Source organism: Heterocephalus glaber, unplaced genomic scaffold (genome assembly GCF_053883595.1).
Source record: "Heterocephalus glaber isolate CG9 unplaced genomic scaffold, H.glaber_assembly_v1.0 deba00000621, whole genome shotgun sequence".
Taxonomy (NCBI): Eukaryota; Metazoa; Chordata; class Mammalia; order Rodentia; family Bathyergidae; genus Heterocephalus; species Heterocephalus glaber.
Window position 1 is genome coordinate 6,426,788 of NW_028258153.1, and position 26,830 is coordinate 6,453,617.

Sequence of the window (26,830 nt, forward strand, 5' to 3'; positions counted from 1 at the left end):
CAAAACTTGGCAGAGAGCCATTTTTTTCCTTTTTGATGATTCCTGTTTGATGATTTGTATGTGAAAATATATCTCAAGTAATGTTTTTCTCCTTTCAACAAAATTTAGCACAGGTAAGACATTTACCTAAGTAAATCACCAACGGTTAACTATGTGTCACAAACACAGCATGCTAACAGTTGGTCTTGTATCTCTCAAAGATCTTAATGTGAAAAGTAGAATGATATTTACAAGTTATTTTGTTTGGGTTTTGTTTTGTTTTTTGAGATAGGTTCTTACTATGTAGTCCAGGCTGGTCTTGAACTCATTATGGAGCTCAGGCTAGCCTCACCTGAGGGGATCCTCTTGCCTCAACCTTCCAAGTGCTGGGATTACAGGCATCCGCCACCACATCTGGCCTAGAACTTATTTTAAATAAAATATACATTCATCCATAAATTGAAAAATTATCCCCCTTTTGTGCAAATTGAAAATGGATATTGATAGTTTTCTTAAATAGAAAATAGCCAAATTGAGCTGGGTATGGTAGGGGAAGCCTGTAATCCCAGCACTTGAGAGGCTGAGGCAGGAGGACTGCTGTGAGCTCAAGGCCAGCCTGGGCTACATAGTGACTTCAAGACCAGTCTAGAGTACATAGAGATTCTGTCTCAAAAAACCAAAATAAATAAATATTAAAAAGTCAAATTATCAATATAACTTCATGGGCCCAGAATGGCTGTTTTCCTACCAATAAATATGTGACAGTCAATAAAGAACAGGATTAGCGGAAACAGATTATTTTCCCAAGTTTACGGGTGCTTCAACATGTGGCTTTGAGTATTAAGATGATGATATTCTAAGAAAAAAATTTTCTAGAGCTAGAGATGTAGCTCAATGGTAGAGCACTTGGCCAGCACCTCAAAAACAAAGGACTATATACTTTTCAAATAGTGCTGAAAGTATTAAATTAGGTTAAATAGCCTCATAAATTTATAAAATTAGAGCCAAAACTGGGCACAGTGGTTCACACCTGTAATTTCAGCCACCCTGGAGGCAGGATTTCAAGTTTGAGCCCATCCTGCCTCAAAAAAAGAAACGGAGATTGGGCTTGGGGATATAGCTCAGTGGTAGAGTCCTTAGGTTCAATGCCCAGCACCCCCCCCCCAACCCCTCCTGCTTCGGCCTCTCAGAGTGCTCAGATTACAGACATGTGCCAACATATCCAGTTTCAAGGTAATTTTAAAAAATGGAAGTGAACAAGCAAAGAGAAGCTAGTAATTTGCTTAAAGTTTCAAAAGAAGCTTTTTAATTAGGAGACAGTGAATTAGATTCTGCGTACGAGTGCATGGAGTTCTCTCTACTTGCCAATGAGGGCATGTGGGAGTCCATAATAGCTTCAACAAAGATACAAAATTATTTTAATGATTTTTCATTAGATGGACAGAGAAAGACAAGAGTTTAGGAATGCTAGTGGAAATCATAAAGAATTTTTAAAAAGGTATAATCCAATGCAGCTCTTAAAGATTCATATTTGGCTGTTTCACTAGCATAACATCCATTACAGGAAATCTATGGCATGTGAAGATGTGTACTTTTATTCATCTGAAGCAACTGCCAAGGTTTATAACCAAGTAATTTGTTAACTTTAATCAAGGCAGGAATTATTGCTTTACCATTGCATAAACTTAGTCAACCAGCAGACTTCTGTTATTGTCATTAATTTTTAGAATAATCCTGTGTGACATTTCTGTTCCTATTTAATAGAGCAAAAGAAGAAAATTATATTCTATAGTGGCATTAGCTAAGACATTAGGATATATTCCATAGCAAGAGTCTAGTTTACTATACATTTCTAGTATAATAAGATACTACTCCAGTCAAAATTTAAGATACTTCTCCAACTATCTCAGTACTTGTGTTATTCTTCTAGTAAATTACAACCTGTATTCACATGTGATCACACTCTCCTTTGATCATACTTTCTACCTTCCTAGCTAAAGGGATGAGTTACCTGCTAGTTCAGAAAAAGATAAAATACAGGCACACATACAAGTTCTTATTGGGCAAAAGTAAGTCTCTTCTCAAGTGTTCTAGGTTACTGTGTGAAGTGCTGCACATATTAACTCTTCTCGATTTCTGGCGAATGAAACATCATTTTACTGTCATTTTATCCAGATCAGAATAATATAGGCGCTGGGCCTGGTGGTGCCCACCTGTGATCTCAGCACTCCAGAAGCTGAGGCAGGAGGATCACCGTGAGTTTGAGGTTAGCCTGGGCCACATAGTAAGTGCAGGACCAGCCTGAACTACAAAGGGAGACCCTGACTCAAAAAAAAAAAAAGAGAAAGAAAAGAATAATATAGGCAGTTTGGACTAAGAAGATATGAAGGAATGAAAAGAAAGTCCCTCAACCTTTTCTATTTCAGTCTCATCACTAATGAAATATCCTAGTGAATAAGTGGCACAAAGGAGCTTGTCAAGAGTTGCTATGTGGTCCAACCAGTATAACAAAAGTGCATCAGAAAGTTCCTATTTTAAATTAATGCAAGACATTGTAAATTTAATTGAAGAAACATGTATTTGAGTACTTATAAATTATGTATCAATTTTTATAATCATTTGGTTTTTTGAGAAAAGGTGTTGTTACATAATCTAGGCTGCTCTTGAACTTGGTATCCTCCTGCCTCAGCCTCCGGAGTGCGGGATTACAGGCTTGAGCCACAACTGCAACCAACTTTTTATAAATTATGTGCCACAGTTTTAATGGTTGTTTAAAAGGAATAGATACATTAGCTGGAAGGTACAAGGAAAAGTGGTTTGGTGTCACAAGTACAAATCCTGGAAAGGAGATGCATGATCAGATTTTGAGAGATGGACAAGCCAAACTTAGAAGAATTTCCCCTTTAAGCTGCCTCTTCCATACCTGCAGCAAACATATAATTAACTTGCTTCTCAAATTACAGGTATAATTCAGGGGAAGGAACAAAAACACTAAGGAAATTATAATCACTTAAGCCTTATAAAGTACATCTCTACTTTGAATAGTTACAAAAACTTAGAAATGCCATGACAGATGGCAGAGATATCACTGGCTCTGGAAATGACAGGACAACAGATCAAATTTCAAGAAGCACAGTTTTCTTTAGCTTAGTCACAGCTGAATTCTCACTTTTTATATTTAAAGTTAAGGCAATTTAGGCAATCTCTGATATTCTATTTAGTAATTATGTTATTTTGCCTGGACATGCAATTTCAGTATACTACTCTCAAATCATAGCACCTTCCTGAAACAGAAAAAAAAATGAAATTAGCTTTCAGAGAAGGGTGATCAAATCAAATGGTCCCCTTTCTCCATTATGGCTATATTCTTTCAATGTTCACCTCCCTCGTGCAGTCTTTCCATCAGCAAAGTATTTGCCTCCTTACTTTGTACCAGGAACTATCCCAGGACTGGGGGAAAACAGGTATACGGGACCCACACAGTCCTATCCCTGCCCTCAGGAGGGACACAGACAACTTACAGGTAAACGAATCTAATAACACATTGGGATCAGGGCTGTAAGAGAGAAATAAGTGCTCTACGACAGAAAAGTTAGGAGCTACACTGACTAGGGTGGCCAGGGAAGGCCATTCTGAGGCAGATTTAGGTGGAGAATTGAGGAAAGAGGAACCGATTACCCTCACAGGCTATGCGAGTGTTAAGGGGAGAGAGGTAAAGACATTCCCGACCTAGAGGTTAGAAAGCGCACGTTACCAGGGTCTGAAGGGTAGCCAGCTTGGCTGGAACTTAAGAAGCAAATGACATAAAACGAGTCTGTGAACATGGATAAGGATCGCATCACACAGGACCTTGAAGGCCACAGAAAGGAATCTAAACTTAGGTAAAATAAGAAGCTATAGGAGTACTTTAGACGAATGAATTACAAAATCTCTTTTCTTTGTTAAAATAGCACGCTGGTAAAACAAGTTGTGCAACAAAGGTTTTAAAGACGAGAACGAGATGCAATAATCACGCACTACTCCGGGCCTCGGGCTTTCTATAGGCAAAGCAAGTGGCTTGAGCCAGAAGCCATTTCCTTCCTGCTGCGACGTGCCTAGGGGGTGAGTTCCGAGAGCAACGGCAGCGTTAAATTGACCATGGAATTCCCCTCATCCCTGCCGGCGCCCAGCACATAACTGGCGCCCTGAAACTGTCGGTCAGCGCAATGGATCAATGAATGGCCGGCGCGGGACCAGGCCCGTTGTCAGAAAAGAACGCGAGGGGCCGCGCGGGAGGCCGCGAGAAGCGTCCGGCGAGGAAAGTGGGGGCTGGCTGCACCACCAACAAGGCGCGGCGTAGAAGTTGCCGGGGCCTCGCGGGCTGAGGCAGAAGGAGCCGGACTCCAAGGCCCGGCACAGGGAGCTACGAGGCCGGAAGGCGGGGCTGGGGAAGGGATCCGGGACCAGCCACTCACCGCTGCTGTCGCCAGGCTGTGCATGTTGGGAGCTGCCGCCGCTCTCTTTCCCCCGCCTGAGGCGCCCGACTCGCGTCCCAGCTTCAGCGCCTCTGCCGCGGAAGACGATGAGCCGCCATCCACCTCCGGTTCGCTCCGCCCCCTTCGCAGCCCTCTGACCCCTCACCCCTGACCCCGCCCACACAACTTCTTCCCGCCTCCTGGCCTTGGGCCTAAAGTCGCAGAATGTTCTTTGCCCCTTAAGATTCAGAAACGAAATGTTGACCACAACCTGTTAGTCCCGCATCTCCCTCACATCGAGCCGGTGATCCTAGAAGAGCACGAACTCGGACCCTTCCCCAAAAGCCCAGGAAGGGCGGGAAAAGCCCAGCAGGCTCCGTAGGACAAGAATTGCGCATGCCCAACTGAGCTAGGTAGGAGGGAGGTGGTGGGAGGTCGAAATTGGGTGAAGTGGGTAGTGCGCGTGCGTACTACAGTCACGGCGGGGGCGGGGCTTACTGGGTTAGGTGTCTCAGTGCCGGGGCGGGTGAGGGTGTAGTGGGCGGAGTTTGCAGATTTACGCGCATGCGCCGGGTCCGGTCGCGTAGAGTGTGCGTGCGTGCGTGCGTGTTTGCGTGTGGTCATAGTTCCCGCCATCAGCCGCTTTCCCTATTTGGGGGGGAGCGAGCAGGTTTGCTCTTTGGTCGGTGTTCCTTCCTTTTTTTTACCTCCGACTCCTCCTCCTCCGCGCGAAATCTGTTGCTTCCGGCAGGCTTGTCAGGGTGCTCTGGACCCTCAGGCACAGGTAAGGCGGCCGGGGTGGCTTCTCAATTGAGCCGTTTCCCCTGGCACCCCTCCCCCTGCGGTCCGCCCACTCGGCGTTCACTCTTCTGGAGTTCTCCCCTCCGCTGCTCAGCTCGCCCCCAGCCCCTCGGCCCTCCCCAGGCCTCACAGATACTCAGCTTGTGTGTCCTCCCTCGACTTTCTCTCTCTTTTGACCTGGTCTGTACTGTCACTAGCTCCGTCCGCCACTCGAATCTGTCCCGTTTTCTCTGGGACTGTTGTCGTTCACCGTTGCCCCCCCCCCCCCAATCGCCAAGGCCTGCTGGCTCTTCAGATGAATTCTGTAGCCGCACATCCATTAGGCCTTGGACATGATATTTATTCGTTGTCTTGACCATCTTTAGCTTCTTTCTCTCCTTTTTCATCTCATTAAAAAACATGAATTGTATTTTTCTCGTGCACTTGATTGCTTCCCATATCTAGCCATCATATCAGGTTGTCAAGTTAACCTCTTTTAAGTCATGATCTATGAAAGGAAATAATTGGTGACAAAGTCCTGTGTTTTGGAGAGTTGCGCTGTAGTGGTTTTGTAGTGTTCCTCAAAATTTCAGCTGTGTGCTTCTCTTTTGAGGGGTGGCAGTGCCTGAAAGTCTCTGACAAGAGGAGATACGTAAGAAGACTGTTAAGTAGGCAGTTGTGTGTTCTGGGTTTGAGATCACAGGCGAATTCTAGGCTGGATATGTACTGTATGTATATAATATGGGTATATGTTATCGACACGTTGATAGTAATTGGAACCATGAATATGGATGAAATTACCCAGAGTATAGTCCTAGAAAAAAAGGAGACCTAGGATGCAACATTGAGAGATTCTTGAGGCTTAATAACTGGACAGGGAAGGACTCTTTCAAGAGATAAAGTCAAGTGTAGTGTTGCATTCTGCTGAGAGATAAAATTGAAAGAGGCTACAAAGCTCAGTGGCATAAAACTAATCAGTTGTCTAGTGAAAGATGTTTGATAAAGTAAAATGAATATTTGGGTTCAGTTGTGGATTCTCTTTCATTCTTTCCTAAGCTTAAAATTTCAAGTATGCATTGATGACAAGAATTTTTATTTCCAGCCTATTCTCTTTGTTTTTAACTCCATATCCAAATCATCAATTGTTTGCCTGACAGCCCAACTTGATTTTTTTTCTTAGCAATTTCAAATTTGTGGAAAACTAAAGTTTTAATTTTTATTTTTGTACCCAAATTATTTATTTATTTTTGTCATCCTCTGGGTTGAGCTCAAGGCCTGGCACATGCTAGACATCCCCTCTACCACTGAGCTACATCTCTAGTCCCATACTCAAATTCTTTATCTTCCTGTGTCCTGTTTCATTAAGTAGCATATCCATTTATTCAGTTACACAGAATAGAAACTTGAGAGAGGCATTATTGACCTCTTCATCTCATGTATGTATACCTTCTCCAAGTTATACCATGCCTATAATAGTTCCAATACGTGTCTGAATCTGCTCTTGTACATCATCACTATCAATTTTCTAGTACAAGCCACAGTCCTTTTTTACCTGGACTCAAATCTGTAGCCCTCAGTATTATCATCTGTAAAATGAGAATAATAAAAATTTTCACCTGATTAAATGAAATAACCGTTATAAGTACATAGCACACATACATTCCAACTAGGTATTATTACTGTAATTGTTATGGTAAGGTGAATACCTCCAGTAAATTTTCCATTTATTTACCTTATCCCCCCCTCTTTTTTTTTGACAGGGTCTTGCTATGTAGTTTAGGCTGGCCTTGAACTCATTATGTATCCAGGCTCGTATTGAATTTATGGTGATCCTCCTGCCTCAGCCTACCAAGTGCTGGGATTACAGGCATGCGCCACCATGCCTGGTTTATTTGCCTTATTCTGCTTACTTTATTTTGAGTTCCTTCCACTCTTCCTACCCAAAGCCAAACTATTATCGCTTTGCCATTCAATACTAACATGTCATTTCTTTGCCTAAAACTCAGTGTTTTTCTCATTGCTAAATGTTTATTATATTTAGAATAAAATTAAAAATCCTTACTGTGGTCCACAAGAGTCTACATAATCTGGCTCTTTCATGCTTCACTAACTTCATCTTGAACCATCTTCCTTTCTCAAACCTTCAGCCACATAGCTTTTTTTTCTTGGTCCCAGGGATTGAACTCAGAACCTTGCAGTTGCCAGGTGGGTGTGGTGCCACTGAGCTTAATCCCTGCTCCCTGACAATATCCTTAGTCACACCAAGTATTTTCCATTTCAGAGCCTTTGTATATACTGTTCTGTTTACCTGAGCTGTTGTAGCACAGCTGTTCTCCAATCAGCTCATTTTTTTTATTGTTGTTGTTGTACTGAGAATCGAACCCAGAGCCTTCATTCACACTGAGCTAAATCCTCAACCCTTTTTATTTTTTTCGTACAGGATCTCATTAAGTTACCCAGGCTGGGCCCAAACTTGTGATCCTCCTGCCTCAGCCTCCCAGAGTGCTGAGATTATAGGCGTGTGCCACCATACCTGGCTTCAACTCATTCTTCAATTTTCAATTTAAGTGGTACTTTCTCAGAAAAGCCTTCTCTTGATTTTCTCTTACCTTCAATCCCGGAGTCTTAATCATAAGTCTCATCATGCCCTGTATTTTACTTTTTATCATTTTTTAGAACTTGTAATTCTATATTCCCCATATGATTTATTTGAAGTCTGTCTCCTACTAGGATATAGGATAGTGATTATTTCATTTTTATTCCTCAAGAATTTGTTAAATGATTAAGTAAATTGGAACTTGCTATCAGAACCATCATGTCTTTGGAAGCACCAGCTTACTGATATTCGTGTCATATCATGACAAACTTCGTTCTGCAGACAACACATCAAAGGAAAACAGTTTTCCAGCTTTGGATGCTTTTACCCATTTAAACTCTTTAATTGGTGATAAACTTTAGATTAGTATCCCTATTTACTTTTATATGTCTTATATATTTGTTTTAATGGATTTTTTGTTTGTTTGTTTGTTTGTTTTTGGTACCGGGGATGAACTCGGGTGGAGGAAACCACTGAACTAAATCCCCAGCCCATTGTTTCAGTGGATTTTTTAATTGAGAAAACATGCTTGAAAATTAGTAATGGTTTGTATCTTTAACAAGAGTTTAAGTTATGAGACTAATAAGAGATTTCTATACATAAAGCAGAGTCCCATTTTAAGTCAGCTTTTGGTGAATGATGAGAATATTAAAAGTTAATATTTTTTTGTGTGTAGAATTTATTTTGAAAAATAGGGAATAAAGGCTAGAAAGTGACCCAGGTATTGTGACACACATCTGTTATACTTTGGGAAGCTAAGGCAGGAATATCACAAGTCCAAGTTCAGCCTGGGCAACCTAGCAACTTAGTGAGATCTTGTTTCAAAATAAAAAGTTAAAGGGGCTATGGATTCAGTGCAAAGACCCTGGGTTCAATCTTTAGCACTGCCCCCCCCCCCCCAAGAATGTCTAACAGGCAGTTGGATTTATTTTCTGGGTTGAGGCAAGTTAGCATTAGAAATGTTTGGGAGGAAATTAGTAGTATCAGTTAAATATTATTTTGTTGGAGTATACAACTTGTGAGTGTGTGGCATGCCCCCCACCCCGCCTTTAGAAAGAAAGGAGACAGCAATCGCATACTCTAGTTTCTAAGAAATAAAGTTTTCCACAAAGGATATTGTAGTGTAAACAATCAGTTGTTGGAAAAATCACAAGAAAATGAGGACTGGATGAACTGTGGCAGTGGTTAAAAATGTGGTTTCTGGTCTTAGACGTAGCTTTATTTCTTACTGATTCATGAACTACTTAATCTGTCTAAGCCATTTTCCTCATCTGTAAAATTGACATAGTAACAATCTCTCATAGGGTTATTGTGGAAGTTAAGTGAAATAATGTATGTGTGGCCCTTGGGACTGTGCTTAGTAAATAGTGCATAATACATATTGGATGAGGTAATGGCAAGAAGATGAGTTTCTGAATTAGAGTAGTAACTGAAAAAATTTGGTTTTGGATAGATGAGAATGAGATAAAAACTGATGCTAAGATTTCTTGCTTAAATGGTGATAGGACAAAAATAGAGAAGTCAAGGGACCTCTTAATGAGGTCTTCAGTTGTATCTTCACATTTGTATCCCTACCACAATGCCTTCCAACTACAGTAACTCAATAGATGGGTTTTTTACTACATGAACAGATGAATTTTAAGTTTATGTACCATTCAAGTAGGCAATGAGAAATGTCTGGATAGAATTTCAGGAAAAATTCAGGCTTGAGGAGGCTTGATATTGAAAAACTTCTTTTTTTTTTTTTTTTTTTTTTGTACCAGGGATTGAACTCAGGACCTTGCGTTTTCGAGGCAGGCACAGTGCCACTGAGCTAAATCCCCTGCCCCAAAACATTTTTTTTAAGGCTTTAAAAGATGAGTGAAAACATGATGAATTACCTTTGGAAATTTGTGTCAACACATGGATGGTGTTTTAAGACTTAGATGTCAGTTTGTAACAATGTTTATAAAGTTAACAAAGGGTATACTTTTTCACTGACTTCTTAGTTTCCAAATGTAGCAGGATAAGTAAATTGACACAAGTTTGATCAAGGTACAGGCTCCTCCCCTAGTCCATTTTGTACAGAATGTGCATTCCTAAAGTTGGGTTGATCATGTTTGTGTGTTTGTGTGTGTGTTGTATGTCATCTTAAGTATTTTTAGTAATTGATTTGTGCTTTTAAATATATGAGGGGTTAATCTTTGTTGTGTAAATGATTGCTTTCTTCAAAAAAGTTTTAAATTTTGTATATTGAATTTTTTTAAAAAGGCACACTTATATTTTCTTTAGCTGAGTTGATGGCTCCTGGAGAACTGGCATAGCTGCAGAATATGAGTAGTTTCCCAAGAAGAGTGCGTTGCCTTTGGCACAAGGATCAGAATAAAGGTGAATTATTATTACATAGGGTTTTTCAGTAAAAGTCACTGAAAAGTAAGTCATGTTTTTGGATGTATGTTTCCAAGAGTATGCTATTTGTCAAGAGTTGGCAGTTTCTGTGTTTGTTTTGTAGTAATAGTTTTGTTTTTTGGGGTTTTTTTTTGGTACCGGGCATCGAACTCTGGTCCTTGCGCTTGCGAGGCAGGCGACGGAACCACTGGGCTAAATCCCGGGCCCTTGTAGTAATAGTTTTATATTTTGGCATAGTCTATCACAGAATGGTCTCTGGATAAGGATTTTTTTTTTTTGGTACTGGGGATTGAACTTGGGACCTTGAGCTTTTGAGGCAGGCAACAGAACCACTGAGCTAAATCCCTGGCCCTGGATAAGGATATTTTCAAAGCAGTACCTTAAATATGAGCATTTATATAAATGAACACAGTGTAGAAATGTGTTTGCAATTTTATGGATTTAGGTTTCATGGAATACTCAAATTTGAATAGTAATTTTAATTGTGAAGATTTTTTTTAGGGAAAAGGTATTTCTTTGAACTGTAGAGAATAATTCTTTTTTTTTTTTTTTTTTTTTTGGTACTGGGGATCAAACTCGGGACCTTGCGCTTGCGAGGCAGGCTGCAAGAATAATTCTTTTTAATTGTCTTTTTTCTTCCTAATATGGCTTGGCTAAGAGAATTATCCAGTTCAAGGAAATTTTATCTTTGTCTTAGCTTCATAGAAAGTTTAACTATTTCTAGATCTTGTTTCATAATGTAAGAGAAACTTAGTTTTTTTCTCTCTTAACCAAGTAGGGCAAGCTGTGATAATGTGAAGAATGTACAGAAGTCGTTATTGTTAATTCATTTAGTGCAAAAGCAGGTCCTGCACTAAATTGGGGCATTAATAAAATGTTTTATTGTATTGGTTCTGTTAATTTTATGTCCTGTATCTTTTAGGTTTTTTGTTTTGTTTTATTTTGGTAGAAGGTTGCTAGTATTAATGGTTAAAAATGTTCAATATCTAAAGTAAAATTTTATATAGTTAACCAAAATCCTACATCAGAATGTGTGAGAGGCATAGAGAATTAGAGAGGTAACCAATAACATTTTAAATTTCTTCTATACTTCAGTGAACTTTGAAATCTTCATCTATTTATTACTTATTTAGAGACAGGGTCTGACTGTGTAGCCCAAGCTGGCCTCAAACTCATGGCAGTCCTAGCTCAGCCTCCTAAATGCTGGGATTGTAAGCATACACTACCACACCCAGCTCTGCATTTTATTTAATAAGGCAGATGTTAAACTAATAGAGTTTTATATTTCTTTTTATGTTGCCACCTGGCCCAATAACGACATGTAAGGGAAAATGAAGGAATTTGACAATAGACAATGACTTTTATTTTTTGGTACCAGGGATTGAACTCTGGACCTTGCACTTTCAAGGCAGGCACTAGAACCACTGAGCTAAATCCCCGGCCCTAGACACTGACTCTTAATGTGGAGTTTCTTCATGGAACAATTAACATGAACCCTAGTTTGGATAAGTTTACCAGTTTTTTAAGAAATGGCCAGGTGTGAAACTGAGGCAGGAAAGCCACGAGTTCGAGGCCTGCTCTACATAGCAAGACCCTGTCTCAAAAAAAAAAAGTATTCTGTAACTATACATTATTATCCATAAATGATTTTTCTTCCATTGAATTCTTTTAAAAATATGAGTACAGCTTTGCATTTTGTGGAGAAGTTCAGGTGTACAGAGTCTTCAAAAGATGTAATAGCTGTGCATAGCAGTGCTCTTTATTTATTTTGTTTTTTTTGAAACAGGGTCTGGCTATGTAGTTCAGGCTGGCCTTGAACTCATTATGTAGCCCAGGCTGGCTGCATGGTGATCTTCCTGTGCCTCAGCCCAGTGTTGGGATTACAGGTTTGCACCACCACATCCCGCTTAGCAGCACTATTGTAAAAAGCTTTGTAAATATAACCCTGCATTGCCCATATAAAATATTTATGATTTTATTATCTGCTATTGTATATTTTAGCAATAAATTGAATAAAATTGATAGTGCTAATTTGTTCATTATTCTTGAACAATGAATTTCTATTTCCTGTCTCAGCAGGGCGGAGAGATTAAAGAATTTGTCTTCAAGTGGCAGATTCTAGATAAGAGACACAAGAGATAATCATTGGCTATAACAAAGTGTGATAAATACTGGAGGATAAGCACAGAGTAGTACCACAGAAAGAAGGATTTAAACAATCTCAGTGTGGCCATGAGGGAGAGAACAAGTAGAAAAGTTGTGAGAAAAGGCTTCTTAAAAGGGTAACATTTAGGGCCAGGGATTTAGCTCAGTGGTTCTGCTGCCTGCCTTGCAAGTGCAAGGTCCCGAGTTCAGTCCCCTTTACCAAAAAAAAAAAAAAAAAGTAACATTTAAGTTGAGCCTTGATTTTAGAGAAATTAAGAAAGGCAAAAGGTGGCAGAGTACATGAAAATCCTCTAGAGCTGACCATAGTGTGTATATTGTGACATAAGGATATGTGGGTTTGGAAGAAATTATAAATTGTTGAAATGGCTAGATATCTGGAGGGTTTTAGGTTTAGGATGAGAGAGGTAAGCAGAGCATGGGGCCTTTATATCATGTTAATGAGTTTAGATTTTATTGTGAGGACAAAGGAGAATTATTGAGTAACAATTAGAGTGATATGATTTGATCTATACTTCAGTATAAAGCTGTCTGAAAAGTGTGAGGAGGTAGAATTGACAGAACTCTGCTTTGACCTTCCAACTTCAGTCCAATACTGACAATCATCAACAGAGAAATTGAAGACAACTTATATTTCTGGCATAGGAAACCAGGGTGAGAGAGGAACCACATACTCTTTGCAGTGCTGAAAGTCAGAGTATATCAAAGATATACCCAGTGAAGCCACAAATAATTACTCGCAACAAAAGTTTTACAAATACACATTGCTTGTTCAAAATTTTGTAGAGTTACTAGTTTGGACAAAATGAAATATTAATAAACCAGGCTACAAACATTATCTCTTACTTTGATGAATTCATATATCCAGCAAATTATACTAATATCTAAATCTGGTTACAATGGGTCCTCAGAAAGCTTTGATGAGTTGAATGAATAATAATAGAGAATCTAACGCATAATACTTTTTAACTCTTTTAAAGTGTTTTAACATCATTATTCTCAGTTATTTTCTATATAGTAAACTGCAGGCCTTATAGCTTTTTTGTTGTTGTTTTGTTTTTTGTTTTTTGAGACAGGCTCTCGCCTCATAACCCAGGCTGGCCTCAAACTGGCAACCACCCTCCTGCCTCAGTCTCCCGAGTGCTGGGATTACAGGTGTACTCTACCACGCCCAGCTCACTTGTAGCTTTTCAAAGTAAATTTGAATTCATTACTCAAAATTTAAAATGAGGAATTTTACATGAATGTTTGAGTACCTTCATTTTCTTGAAAAAGAAGATCTGGCAGGGTTAGGTCCATTTTATTTATTTGTTTATTACTTTTTTTTTTTAGGTCCATTATTTCTACTGACTTAAAATTGGCTGGATTGGGTTATGATTTTTCACATTTTACTTGCGTAAGTTATTTCAGTTACCTGGTGGGCCTCTTACAGGCATTTGAGTTAGTGACTCTTGTTAATCTTCTTTATTGAGGTCTTTGAAAAAAGTGGTATAGGAATAAATTGAGAAAATGGATACTAATTTTTTAATATTAATGCTGTCAGTTAAGTGCTTGCTAGTAGTTATTTCATTACCTTATAGCGTTGCTATTTCTGCTTTATAATTGAGAAAACTAATCGTTAGTAAGTTACAAGTTAGTAAGCAACAGAACTGGGGCTCATAGCTTCTAGATCTAGTATTCCCTTGTATACTGGCTTTTCTAGAATTTCTTGTTGAGCTATTTAGGCCAATGCAATTTTTAATGATTTTTAATTTGTTGAATTATGTAGTAATCCATTTTAGAGGCACTATTTTTAGTGGTTTGAAAATGTTATAAATAAAATTTGGGTTAGCATTTTAGATGAATACGCATTTATGTATATAGCATAGAATATAACAACATTCTCTATTACTGAGATTTTATTTACTTGCTGACTTTCGGCAAAACTAAGCATCTTAGATATCTTTCATCATTGCTGGAAGTTATTTTCAAGTATTAAAAGTTCATTCAGGAAACATGTTTGTCAAAGGTAAAATTCTTTTTAGGGATAATGATATTAAATATAAATGAAGGTGGTTCTTAAGAAGATGGTTCTTTGTTTTTCCTAGAGATTAAATGATTTTCTCAATAATAGGATTATGGAAGTTGAACTAATTTGATTATTCTTAAAGATTTTTAATCTTATAATATCTTCTGTACATGTGGATATGTTTAGATTACTGATTGAATACTCTGTTGTTTGGGGAGAAACTACATTCTAAGAAATGGAGTCAGATAACAACATTTTTTTTAAACTTAAATTTGAAATTCGTGATCCATTAGCATTCATAAAGGAAGAAAAGAATTGCTATGAATGCAGTTACACTGAGAATGGAATCTGATTCCTAATTATTGGCAACAATATATTTATGAATGGTGCATAATGTACAATATAATGACTATGACACAGATATTGGACACGTGGCAAAGATGCAGTTACTGAACGTGAGTTGCTTTAGTTGTCTTTTTACTTGTCCTCTACAACTAATTAGGACCTTTGAGGATGCTATGAAAATGGTTTATTAAAATGGAGAAAGGGATATGGAAAGGTTCTTTAAGTATTATCTTTTAAACTCTTATTTTAATCATTGGTAACTTGTAACTTGTTGTTTTATTTTCCTTCCTTAGAACCTGTCAGGTGAAGGTGTATTTTTGCTTTTTTAATTTGGTTAGAAGCAATTTATTTTTAAAGAAAACATGTCTCCTCTGAAGATACATGGACCTATCAGAATTCGAAGTATGCAGACTGGGATTACAAAGTGGAAAGAAGGATCCTTTGAAATTGTGGAAAAAGAGAATAAAGTCAGCTTAGTAGTTCATTACAATACTGGAGGAATTCCAAGGACATTTCAGGTATTAACCTAATTTTGATTTGGAATGGTTTTTTAATAGATCTTTTAGTAAATAGCTGTTGTGTACCATAGTAAGCATCAGAGTAGCTCTTCTTGTTCTTTTTTCCGGGACACTAGTACTTTTGTGTATATGTTTTATAAATTATTCAATAGTATTGTTGGCTCTGGATAATAAAGAGTGGGAAGTAGTCACTGTTATTGAAAAGAAATTAATGGGAAGGAACTTAGAAGAGTTTTTTTGTGTGTTTTTTTTGTACCAGGGATCAAACTCAGCTCCTTGCGCTTGCGAGGCAGGTGGCCGAACCACTGAGGTGAATCCCTGGCCCAAGAAGAGTTTTAATACTGTACATCTAAACTATTTTAAAAACTACATTGGAACTCCCTTTGTTATACCTTTTTTTTTTTCATTAACATAGATGATGGATTCATTTATCAGGATTTGGTATTAGGGTTTTTGTTTTTTGTTTTCCTGAAACAGGGTATTGCTATGCAGTCCAGTCTGGCCCTGAACTCACTTTGTAGCCCATGTTGGCCTCAAACTTGCAATCCTTCTGCCTCAGCCTCTCAAGTTCCCGAGTCCTGGGATTAGAGGCATGTACTACCATACTTGGGTTAGTGTTAGCTTTAGTTTTTTTTGTTTCTTCCTTGTTTTTTTGTGTGTTTGTTTTTGTTGTGTTTTTTTGAGACAGGGTCTCACTATGTAGCCCAGGCTGGCCTCAAACACACAGCTTGGCTAGTGTTAGTTTTTAAGAGGATTTATTAATGCCTTCTAAAAGCCAGTTTCTACTTCCTAATTAATCCTGCCACATGACATAGTATGGAGCATTCAAGGATGATTGTTCAAGGTCATCTTAACTATTTTCTTATAGGGCCGGGCATTTAGCTCAGTGGTTTCGCTGCGTGCTGCACAAGCAAGAACCCGAGTTCGATCCCGGTGCCAAAAAAAAAAAACACAAAAAAAACTATTTTCTTATAACTAAGAATTCTCATTTTATTGGTATGCAAAAGTTACTGTTTTTCACTTCCGTATTAACTTCTTTTATGTAGCCAAGAGTTAACTCATCTTAATTGAATAACATGTCTTACATTTTTTGTACTTTATTCTATATTGATTAATTAGATTATACAAAAGTATATTGATTAGCCAGGGATTTAGCTCAGTGGTTCTGGTGGCTGCCTTGAAAGCACAAGGTCCCAAGTTCGATCCCTGCCTCACAAGCACAAGGTCCCAAGTTCGATCCCTGGTACCAAAAAAAAAAAATGTATATTGACTAGATTATACAAAAATGTATTTGTTCTAAAGGGAAATATTCTGTTGAAGAACAGTGTATTAGAACCTGTACTGAAGTAGAATTTCCTTTTGTCTCTACTATTGAACTGTGAAAATAAATTGCTTGTGGTATTATATGTTAAAGATATTCTTAAATAAGTTGCAGGTAGTAATGGGTAATAAAAGCAGTAGTAGCTTGTCATGTACTACACGCTAATGCAAATTGCCCACCTCAACAAAAGGAACCAGTCATAGTGGTGTACAACTATAGTACTCAGGAGACTGAGGTAGGAGGACCATGAGTTTGAGGCCAGCCTGGACTGCCTAGTGAGATCCTATCTCAAAATCAAAAACAAAAACAAAAAACCCCCCACAAAACCAAAACCTCAAAGGCTTTTTTCCAAATAGAGATTCTTTTCTTCTTTTTATTTAGTCTTCATCCCAGGTTGGCAATGAGTATTCAAATATTTAAGCAAACATAGATCATTAGGAGTGTGATGATTAATTATATTTGCAATTCCAGCCTCTTCTCAGTTCTAGATCAGTTTACATTCAACATTCATGTGTTAACCGCCTACAGGTTACAATTGTGGATTCTGTGCTAAGGCCTAAGAATACAGAGCTTAATGAGACACCATTCCCCTCAAAGTTAAATAGTAACCAAATGCATTTTCAGCTGTAAAAAATATTTCAAAGATACTGAGGTAACACAAAAAAGTGAGTGGTTTGTACCCTGAGGACTTAGAGGATAAATAGAAGTTTGCCATAGTGAAGGTAAAACATAAGTGATTTCTATATGTAGACAAACACATGTGAGTGTGGATAAATTCTTAGGAAACCACAAAGTTATTTTAAAATAAATGGGTAGTGCTGAACATGGTGGCACACACCTATAAATCCCAGCACTCAGGAGGCTGAGACAGGAGGATCACTGTGAGTTTGAGACCAGCCTGAGCTACAGGGTGAGTTCAGGGCCAGCCTAAAGTACATAGTGAGATCCTGTGTCTAAAATACAATACAGTATAAAGTAAATGGGTAGTTGGGAGTTAGTGACAGAAGTAGAGTCTGAAGAGCTTTGATGCCTTTTGCTGGTCATGAGTGCTGAAGTTCTAAGGAGCCAAGGGTCTCAAATTCCTATTCCTTGGAGGCTATGCATGATAATGAGAGATTAGGAAAGATATGCAGGAGGTTGTGGTAGGAGGTTAGATGAGGGATGAAAGTCCTAAACAAAAGGAAAATATTGGAAGAAGCAAGAGAAAGTTAAGAAGACCTAAGAGCTGCGGGAGATTTCCATTTCTGAGAATTTGTGTGCATTTGGTGAGAGGGAGCGGAGGGAACCATCAGGGTGTGAAGATTGAGAGAGAGGAGTTGTCTGAGGTGTCAGACCTTTAGAAGGTAAACAGGCCTGGAGTTCTAAGAGAGGTCTGGACTTCCGAAAGACGGGAGTCCTTATTTCCATGAGTAGTTACTAGAATTGGGAGGCTAGATGGGATTTTAAGTTGTTGAAGTGACCAAGTTCAGGTTTGTTCTCATCTTATTTGTTAATGAATAAACTTTCCTATTTACATTTGACTAATTTTTTAAAATCATAAATTGACTGAAATAATGGCTTTATGTTACCTATTTTTGTATTTTACTAGAGAATTTCTACTGAAGGGCATGGATTTAAGACCTACTTTGAAGCTAAAAATAAATATATCCTTCAAATTTGAATGTAAATTAGTATAATTGTATTTCATTCTTACCTAAAAATTGACAATTTTCCCTAATTAAAATTATGAGACATGTTATTCTTATTGCTGTTTAAAGGATATGTCTTCAGCAAAAGAGAGTTGTAGAAACCTTTGGAAATGCCTGCTGAGGGAGAATATTAGAGAATAGGTCGACCTATCTGGTAGGAATTATTTAGGTAATGAAGAAATTTTTAAGATAATTCATTTAGGGCTGGGGATTTAGCTCAGTGGTTCCAGCGCTTGCCTTGCAAGCGCAAGGTCCCGAGTTCAATCGCTGGGACAAAAAAAAAAAAATTCATTTAACCTTTGGGAAAAATTTCATTCAAGAGAAAATAAAAGTATTTATAGCACATTTTCGAAGGCTAGGAGAGTCCAAGATAAACCAGCTTTGGGGATTGATACCAGTAAGCTAAGAAAATTCTAGGGTGCTTTATATATATTTTTGTGATTGAAGGGAAGTAAAGTGAGTCTTCTTAAACAATTAAAAACAAAAGGTATTTTCTTAGTATTGGAAAAGCTTTGTTTTTGACATATGTTTTGAGAGTTTGGAATTCTTTTGAGGTTCATAATTTGAATTTATATTCCTTTTGTATTGCAGCTGCCTAAACAATTTGCCAATTACCTTAAGAATTTAAGGAAAAAACCCAGTAATTTAATTTGATTTTCTATACTGGATATAGTATAATCATCCTGGCTCTGAAAAATGTTGACTCACTTTTTTATCCTTTAACTTTAGAACTGTATCTGAAAATATAGAGTTCTCTGCCTATAAGATCAAGAGAGCTAGTATTATTCTATAAAATGAATTTTAGTAGTATGTCTTTGTTTCTTCTGAAAATTAAGTCTTTGAGTTAATTGTATCAAGAAATGGGAACTCCTTTAGTTGAAGATAGATTGAATTACTATAAGGAAGTATGAGAATTGTAACTTAGTATGAAGTTTAGTATTGATTATACAAATTAATTATACTTTATTATACCTTTTTGATGATGAGATAATTTTCCTTTTTATTTTTATCAGCTAAGTCATAACATTAAAAATGTGGTGCTTCGACCCAGTGGAGCAAAGCAGAGCCGCCTAATGTTAACTCTACAAGATAATAGTTTTTTGTCTATTGACAAAGTACCAAGTAAGGATGCAGAAGAAATGAAGTTGTTTCTAGATGCAGTCCATCAAAACAGACTTCATACAGGTGAGCACTTATCATGCCAGGGTCTGATATTAGCAGTTTTAAAAGACTATGACTATAGTACAGACCAATAATCTTAATAATAATGCAAAAATCCTCAGCAAAATACTAGACCTGATTTCAGTAGCACAGTAAGAGTTGCACACCACAACCAAGAAGGATCTATTCCTGGAATGCAAGGATGATTCAGGTATGAGTCAGTCTGTTTTATACAGTCATTAATAGAATGAAGGACAAAAGCTGCATGATATATCAGTTGATACAGGAAAAACGTTTGACAAAATTTACCACCCTTAATGATGAAAACTTTCAACAAATTCAGAGAAGCAGGAAACCACTTCAGTGTAATAAAGGTCACATGTGAAAAGCCCACACAGATAATGTGCGAGAAAGCAAAGTTTTTCCTTGAAGATCAGTAGCAAGATAAGGATGCCTACTTTTGCCACTTCTGTATAGCACTGAAAGTCTTAGCCAGACATACTTTTTATATTTAGTTGACATCTATATTTGGCATATCATTCTCCTTATAAAATAAAAACTTTTGGGCCGGGGATTTAGCTCAGTGGTTCTGGCACCTGCCTCACAAGTGCAAGGTCCCAAGTTCAATCCCTGGTACCAAAAAAAAAAAAATAAAACTTTTTGTGGTTGTTTGCCATGAAGAACCTACTCATATGTTTATGCCATCAAATCTGGACTGTCAGTTTACTAAACAATTAAATTTTGGAATCAAGAAATTGAGTACAGTGCTACTTAAAATTTTCACAATATTTTAGGAACTATGTATATTTCTGTTTTTGTCTTACTCTGCGATACCCATCATATTAATTGCATCACTGTGTTAAGAATTGGTGTAAGAAAAAGCATGTCTTTAAATGCATTAGAGCAGGATGGCACAGTAGACTGGGAAGCCAAGCTTGAACAACATGCTATAATGGAAAACTGTGTTTTAGCGCAGAACAAACTTGAGTTTTATCCTAGCTCTGCTTGTTATTTCCTGTGTCATTTTGGGCCAGTCATTTAACAGCTGAATTTCAATTTCCTGGTCTCTAAAATGAAAGTCATACCACCTTAACTTCAAAGTTTTTTGTTTTTGTTTTTTGTGTTTTTTTTGGTACCGGGGATTGAGCTCTGGACCTTGCGTTTGCGAGGCAAGCAGCAGAACCACTGAGCTAAATCCCCGGCCCCTACTTCAAAGTTTTTTAAAGAATGTAAAGCCTGACTGGAACATGATAGGTACTCAACAAGTCATTGCTATTATCAGAGTAGGTAGCTGTGCGCTTAACACTAACTCATTCTTTGATCTTGGGCAAGTCATTTTAATCTTTATGTTTAGTTGTATAGCTGCCCAAAGGTGAACATACTTTGCAGGAACTGGAGTAAGATGAGGAATATAAAAATACTTTGAATAATATAAGCCATTTAATATTTAAGTGTGGTATTCAAATGAGTGGTAAAAAAGACTAACTTTTGATTAAGTGTTCTTTGTAAATAAAACAGTTAGCTAACTATTTAAGAAGATACTGAAGCTGGATCTTTTTCTCTGTCTTTTCATCAAGATAATTTCACCTCAAAGATTTGAATGTAAAAAAGTGATAATATTAAAAAGGGAGTGCAAGGGCCAGGGATTTAGCTCAGTAGTCCTGCCGCCTGTCTCCTAAGCACAAGGTCCTGAGTGCGATCTCTGGTACCAAAAAAAAAAGGAGTGGATTCCAACATAATAGTGGGATGGAAAAGACCTTTTGGAGTATACATAAACCTGAAATCAGGTCTGGGCTACAGCGCTTACCTAGAATGTATGAGGCCCTGGATTCCATCCCCTGCACCACTTAGAAATAAACAGACCTAGAATCAGTAGAAGATAGATAACTTATACTGTAAAAAATTTAAGTGATAAAGGGGGGAAAAAAGACAAAGGAAGAAAATATTAGCCAGTGATATCACAGTTATATATAAATATTATTGATATGCAAAGATATTTTACAAATTGATAAAAAAAAGACAGCCTAATAAGGAAATGGACAAAAACTGCAAATAAAAAATTTTAGGAAGAAAAGTAGCCTTTAATCATGAAAAAATTCTTAACTTCAATAATTCTTACTGTCACATTGGTAGTAATGAGAGGGGAAACATAATAATATTTGTATATTTGATAGGTTTATCAAATATTTTTGATAAATTTTTTGGAGGAAAAATTTGACACTGTTTGGCAGTGGCAGTTTAATTTAAAATTATATGTCCATTAACCCAGAAATTTTTATTCTAAGGAATTTGCTCTCCAAAAATCATGCAATTAGTACAAGAAGATAATGTGAAAGGATGTTAAGCATTGTTTACAGTTTTGAAAAACTAGAACATCCCAAATGATCATCAGTGGAAAATTTTCAAACTAAATTAAAATACTTTTTAAACAATGTACAAATTCATATTTACATAGGCATGAATTTCTTTGAAATAGAAGCCATTTATTTGCTTAATAAAAACTTAAAAATCTTAAATTTGTTTAATGATTTTCTATCTTTGTTCATACTTTTTTCTTCTATTATCTTTATCCAGTTTTAGGATTAGCACAATGTTGAGTTCCTAAAATGAGGGGAGAAGTGTTCCTTCTTTTTTCTGCTTTAATTGTTTGATATAATTTATCAGTTAAAATGTATATGAGCCTGCTGTTGTCATATAGGTAGGTTTTCAAGCTAGGAATATACTTTCTTTAATAGGTGCTATTCCAATTTTATATTTCCTCCAGAGTTAGTTTCATTAATTTGTCTTCCAAGGTACTTCTTAGAAGTTGTCAGATTTATTTCAAAACAGATTTTTGAAATATGCTTTCTATATCCTTTTAAATTCTGTAAAATCTGTGGTAATGTCTCCTAGATCTTGATATTGTAATTTAAAAAATGTATAATTGATACTGTGTAACAGGAAGTAAAGGTCTAAAGGTGCGGGGGAAGTGGGAGGGCTAGGGGAAAGAAAAAAAGGGAAAAGAAAAAATATGAGAAAAGGAAAAAAATGGAAACAAAGTCTTTGCAAATAGGGAAGGGTGGAGGGGGTGAAGGGAGGGCAGGGGAAGGGGAAAAAAAATAAGAACCAAGATACTCATGTAATGATGCAAGATCCCAATGATGAATGTAACTGTATTTTATACCTAAAATGTACCAATAAACTTAATGGAAAAAAAAATCTTAAATTTATTTTGAACTGATAAAAATTATATATATTTATGGGATACCGCATCATGCAATACATTTACATTAAAAATCTTAAACTAAATTTATTTTTAACTGATAAAAATTGTACATATTTATGGGATACCACATCATGTTTCAATACTTTTACATTGTGATTAATATACATTGACTTGTAGAGGATGCTTTGGAGTATGTGTTGTTGGAGGTGTACCTGTCATCTTTTCTGACATGTTTCCTTGGGATCCAGTGTTGGTGTTCATGTTCTAGACCAGAGGTTTTGAACCTGTGGCACACATGCCTCAGCAGGCCGTTTGTGTGATTGAAAGTTCTAAAAGGTTCGCCATCACTACTCTAGATACATAGTGACTAACTCTACTATAGTGCTAAGTACCAATTATTCTATAAAATTTTTATCATTTTCCTTTTGGTTTGTAGATTTTATGCATCCCATGTTCTTTTTGCTTGAGATTTTAGCTCTTATGTTTTTATTACTGTATGTCATAGAGATGTACATTCTATCAGAAAAACTTGGTTATCTCTTCCCTGATGTTTTAAAGTCTGTGATTTGGTTTTTGTTTTGATGTTGTGTTTTTTTTTTGGTCACCAGCCATGAAACCTCAGGGTTCTGGTAGTTTTGGAGCCGTTTTGGGTAGCAGGGTCTCACAGAAGGAAACCAACAGGCAACTTTCTTACTCGGATAATCAGGTATGTTTGCTTGAATCTTTTTAGCTTTTTAAAAAAATGTTAGTTATAGATAGGCGTACTGGGTAGTTGCAGAGTAGAATTTAGCCTGTACTACATAACATTTCTGGCATTGCACCAGGGTATTTTCCGCATAGTTGGGATTTACCATTTTGGCTTTCTTGATTTGTTGAACTATTTTCATGAAAATTTTTCCACATCTCTTCCTACATATAATTTTACTAAACAACTTTTGCTTAATAGCTCATGGTAAACATTATTAACCACAGCACACTGTAGTTTTTAAAAGCGTAGCTTTTGCTGTGCATGGTGGCACTTGCCTTTAATCCCACCACTCTGGTGGCTGAGGCAGGAGGATCACCTTGAGTTCAAGGCCAGCCTGGTCTACACAGTGAGTTCAAGGCCAGCCAAAAGTACATGGGAAGACTCTGTGAATGAATGAATGAATGAATGGCTTTAGAATTGGGTGTGGGCTTAAGTGTGGTGCTGCCACTTGCTAGCTGTGGATCATTGGGGAAATTTCTTAAGTATCTGGAGTCTTAGTACCTATCTATAAAATTGAGACAGCAGGGGCCGGGGATTTAGCTCAGTGGTTTTGCCTCCTGCTGCGTAAGCGCAAGGACCCAAGTTCGATCCCCAGTACCAAAAAAAAAAAATTTGAGACAGCAATAATATTTTAAAGGTTACTGTGAGATAGTCCATGTAAAGGTATTTAGCTCAATTTATAGCATACCACCTACTCACAGCCCTGTAAGTGTTACGCATAGTATCTTTATACTCTAGGTCTGTTCTACATTATGAATGTTCTACATTATGCATAGTATCTTTATACTCTTTAGGTCTGTTCTACATTATGAATTTAGCCTGTTTGTTTGTTTTTGGGTACCGGGGATCGAACTCGGGTCCTTGCGCTTACAAAGCAGGTGGTGGAACCACTGAGCTAAATCCCCGGCCCCATGTTTGTTTGTTTTTTAAGACAGGATCTTGCTGTGTAGTCCAGACTGGCCTTGAACTCACTATGTAGCCCAGGCTAGCCTCAAACTTGCAGCAGTCCTCCTACCTTGGCCTCCCAAGGGCTGGGTTACAGATGTGCACCACCACACCTGACTTGAATTTTGCCTTTACAGTATATGTTTTGTTGAGATGTTTTGTTTGTATTTTATTCATTCATTCTTGTTTTAAAAAGTTATTTATTTTTTGAGACATGATCTTGCTGTGTAGTCCAGGCTGGCCTTGAACTTGTGGCAATCCTCCTGCCTCAGCCTCCCGGGTGCTGGGATTACAGACATGGACCAGCATGCCTGGCTGTTTTTACTTTTTAAATTTCTTTTTATTAGTACATGCTTGCGATACATAATGATTATATTCACTATAGGGAATTTGTACATGTACATGACATCTGTTCTTTTTTTTTGGTACCGGAGATTGAACTTGGGACCTTGCACTTGCGAGGCAGGTGGCAGAACCACTGAGCTAAATCTCCGGTCCCATGACATCTTTTTTTAAATAGTTTTTCTTTTATGAATATGACTCAGCCAGCTGTGAGACTTGCTGTATACCAATAAATAATTTTACTGCAACTTAGCAGGTCTTATGTCTCATATTAAATATTTTACAAAGGGAAGCTAGGCATAAAGTCAGAGAAACTTTGAAGTTTTTCTGTAAGTAAATTTATTAGTTGTATTTGGCAGTGTAGAGAGGTCATTGCTTAGTCCATATACTGGACTAAGCAATAAATAAGATTGAACTTTTGTTAGGTTCTTTTCATAGATTAGATTTTTTGGGAAACATTTTTATTGATACCTAATTGGTATAGAGTTAATTGTACATATTCAATGTCTAGTGCATGTTGACTTCTGTTTTCACTCCTAAAATCATTACCATAAACAGTAAATGAACTTAACCATAACCCTTATGTTTCCTCATCCTCCTGTGTAATCTCCCTACCCCATCCCTATCTGGAAACAACCACAGATTTGCTTCTGTTACCCTAGATTAGGTTGTACTTTTTGGAGTTTTTTTTGGTTTTGGTTTTGGGTTTTGTTTTTTTTTGGTTTTGGTACCAGGGATTGAACTTAGGATCTTGCACTTGCCAAGCAGGCACGGTGCCACTGAGCTACATCCCTGGCCCACTTTTTGGACTTTATACACTTAGAATTTATATTTTTTTTCTAGGAGAAGGGAGACTCTGGCTTCTTTTACCCAGCATAATTTTTTGAGATTCATACAGTTGTAGGTTAGAATTTAAACGTTAGAATACTATCTAAATGCGTAAATGTTAACATATATAGCTCATGCAAATATATACGTACCTCCACAAATAATTCCCATTTGTGGAAATACACAGTTTTATGGACTGTAACTAGTATTAAATAAAAAGGCATAGAAAATTATGTATGATTTTGTGCATTTTATGGATAAATTTTGATTTTTGTACAGAAAGCTCGAAAAGGCTATGAGGTGGGAGAATGGAAAGTGGGAGAATTGAGTGGATGGAGTGATGGTGAAACTTTTCAGTCTGTGGCAGTTGTCGTTTGTTTGATTGGTTGGTTGGTTGGTTTTTTGAGACAAGAACTCACTAAGTTCAAGCTGGCCTTGAAGTCACTTTGTAGCCCAGGTTGGCTTTGAACTTGCAGCGGTTCTCTTGCCTCAGCTCCTGAGTGCTGGGATTACCGGTGTGCACCACCATGCCCAGAAGTCTGTGGCTTTTAATATTTAATTTATGAACAATGATTGTTTTTTTCAGTGCCAGACATAAAACCCAGGCCCTTGTGCACAAGAGGCAAGCTTTCTGCCACTGAACTACATTACCTATTTAAAAATCATTTTACTTTTTTAAACCATTCATCCAGGTGACTTAGGGTTTTGGGGTTTTTTTCTAAATTTAAGATATAATAAATAATTGGATGTGTCTTCCATTCCATAGAGAATATTTTTTTTTGGTTTTGGCAGTACTATGCAAGCCACTGAATTATATTCCCAGCCCTTTTCATTTGAAATAAGGTCTTACTAAGTTACCCAGATGACCACAAACTCACAGTCCTCCTGCCTCAGCCTCCCAAGGGCTGGAATTATAAGTGTGTGCCACCCCACCTAGTGTTTTATTTTTGATTTTTTGAGACAGGTCTTGCCATGTAGTTCAGGTTGACCTTGAACTCAAGGTGATCCTCCTGCCTCAGCCTCTTGAGTGGTGGGATTACAAGCATGCACAACCACACCTGGTGTTAAACGTATACTCTAACACTGTGTATACTCAGTCCTGGTCACGCCTTCTTAACATTGTATGTTTTTTTCCCAGAGTTTATATGTTGCTCTCTAGAACTGTCTTTTTAAAAAATTAATTACTCAAAATAGAGTTTTTGCCTTCTACTTCCAGGTGTGCTATGGAATTTTTAAAATTTTAAGGATACTATAGGAAAATAAGTGTCAAGTTCAATTTCTCACACTTAGCTATGCATTCAAATCATCTAGAGTGGTTTTAAATATATATATGTAGGCAGGCAGGGTGGCACATGCCTGTA

The 26,830-nt window shown here is 37.4% G+C and overlaps 2 protein-coding genes across 9 annotated transcripts in view; one reads left to right on the top strand and one right to left on the bottom strand.

Moving 5' to 3' along the window:
* Positions 1-4,574, bottom strand: part of Cnot9 (CCR4-NOT transcription complex subunit 9) — a 35,125-nt gene extending 30,551 nt beyond the window's left edge. For both annotated transcript variants that reach the window (XM_004864583.3, XM_013065471.3), the window contains exon 1: positions 4,434-4,574. In XM_004864583.3, coding sequence (XP_004864640.1) covers positions 4,434-4,457 — 24 coding nt within the window. In that variant the 5' untranslated portion in view covers positions 4,458-4,574. The remainder of the gene's footprint in view (positions 1-4,433) is intronic.
* A 128-nt stretch (positions 4,575-4,702) lies between these two features.
* Usp37 (ubiquitin specific peptidase 37) overlaps positions 4,703-26,830 on the top strand; it is an 83,122-nt gene continuing 60,994 nt past the window's right edge. The window contains exons 1-7 of one of the 7 annotated variants that reach the window (XM_087206050.1): positions 5,024-5,217; positions 10,081-10,176; positions 13,693-13,756; positions 14,662-14,823; positions 15,007-15,231; positions 19,254-19,425; positions 23,215-23,312. In XM_087206050.1, coding sequence (XP_087062176.1) covers positions 15,076-15,231; positions 19,254-19,425; positions 23,215-23,312 — 426 coding nt within the window. In that variant the 5' untranslated portion in view covers positions 5,024-5,217; positions 10,081-10,176; positions 13,693-13,756; positions 14,662-14,823; positions 15,007-15,075. Of the gene's footprint in view, positions 4,847-5,017; positions 5,218-10,080; positions 10,177-13,692; positions 13,757-14,661; positions 14,824-15,006; positions 15,232-19,253; positions 19,426-23,214; positions 23,313-26,830 lie in introns of those variants that run through there. The other 6 variants (XM_087206051.1, XM_021244186.2, XM_087206054.1 and 3 more) reach the window with 6 other exon arrangements.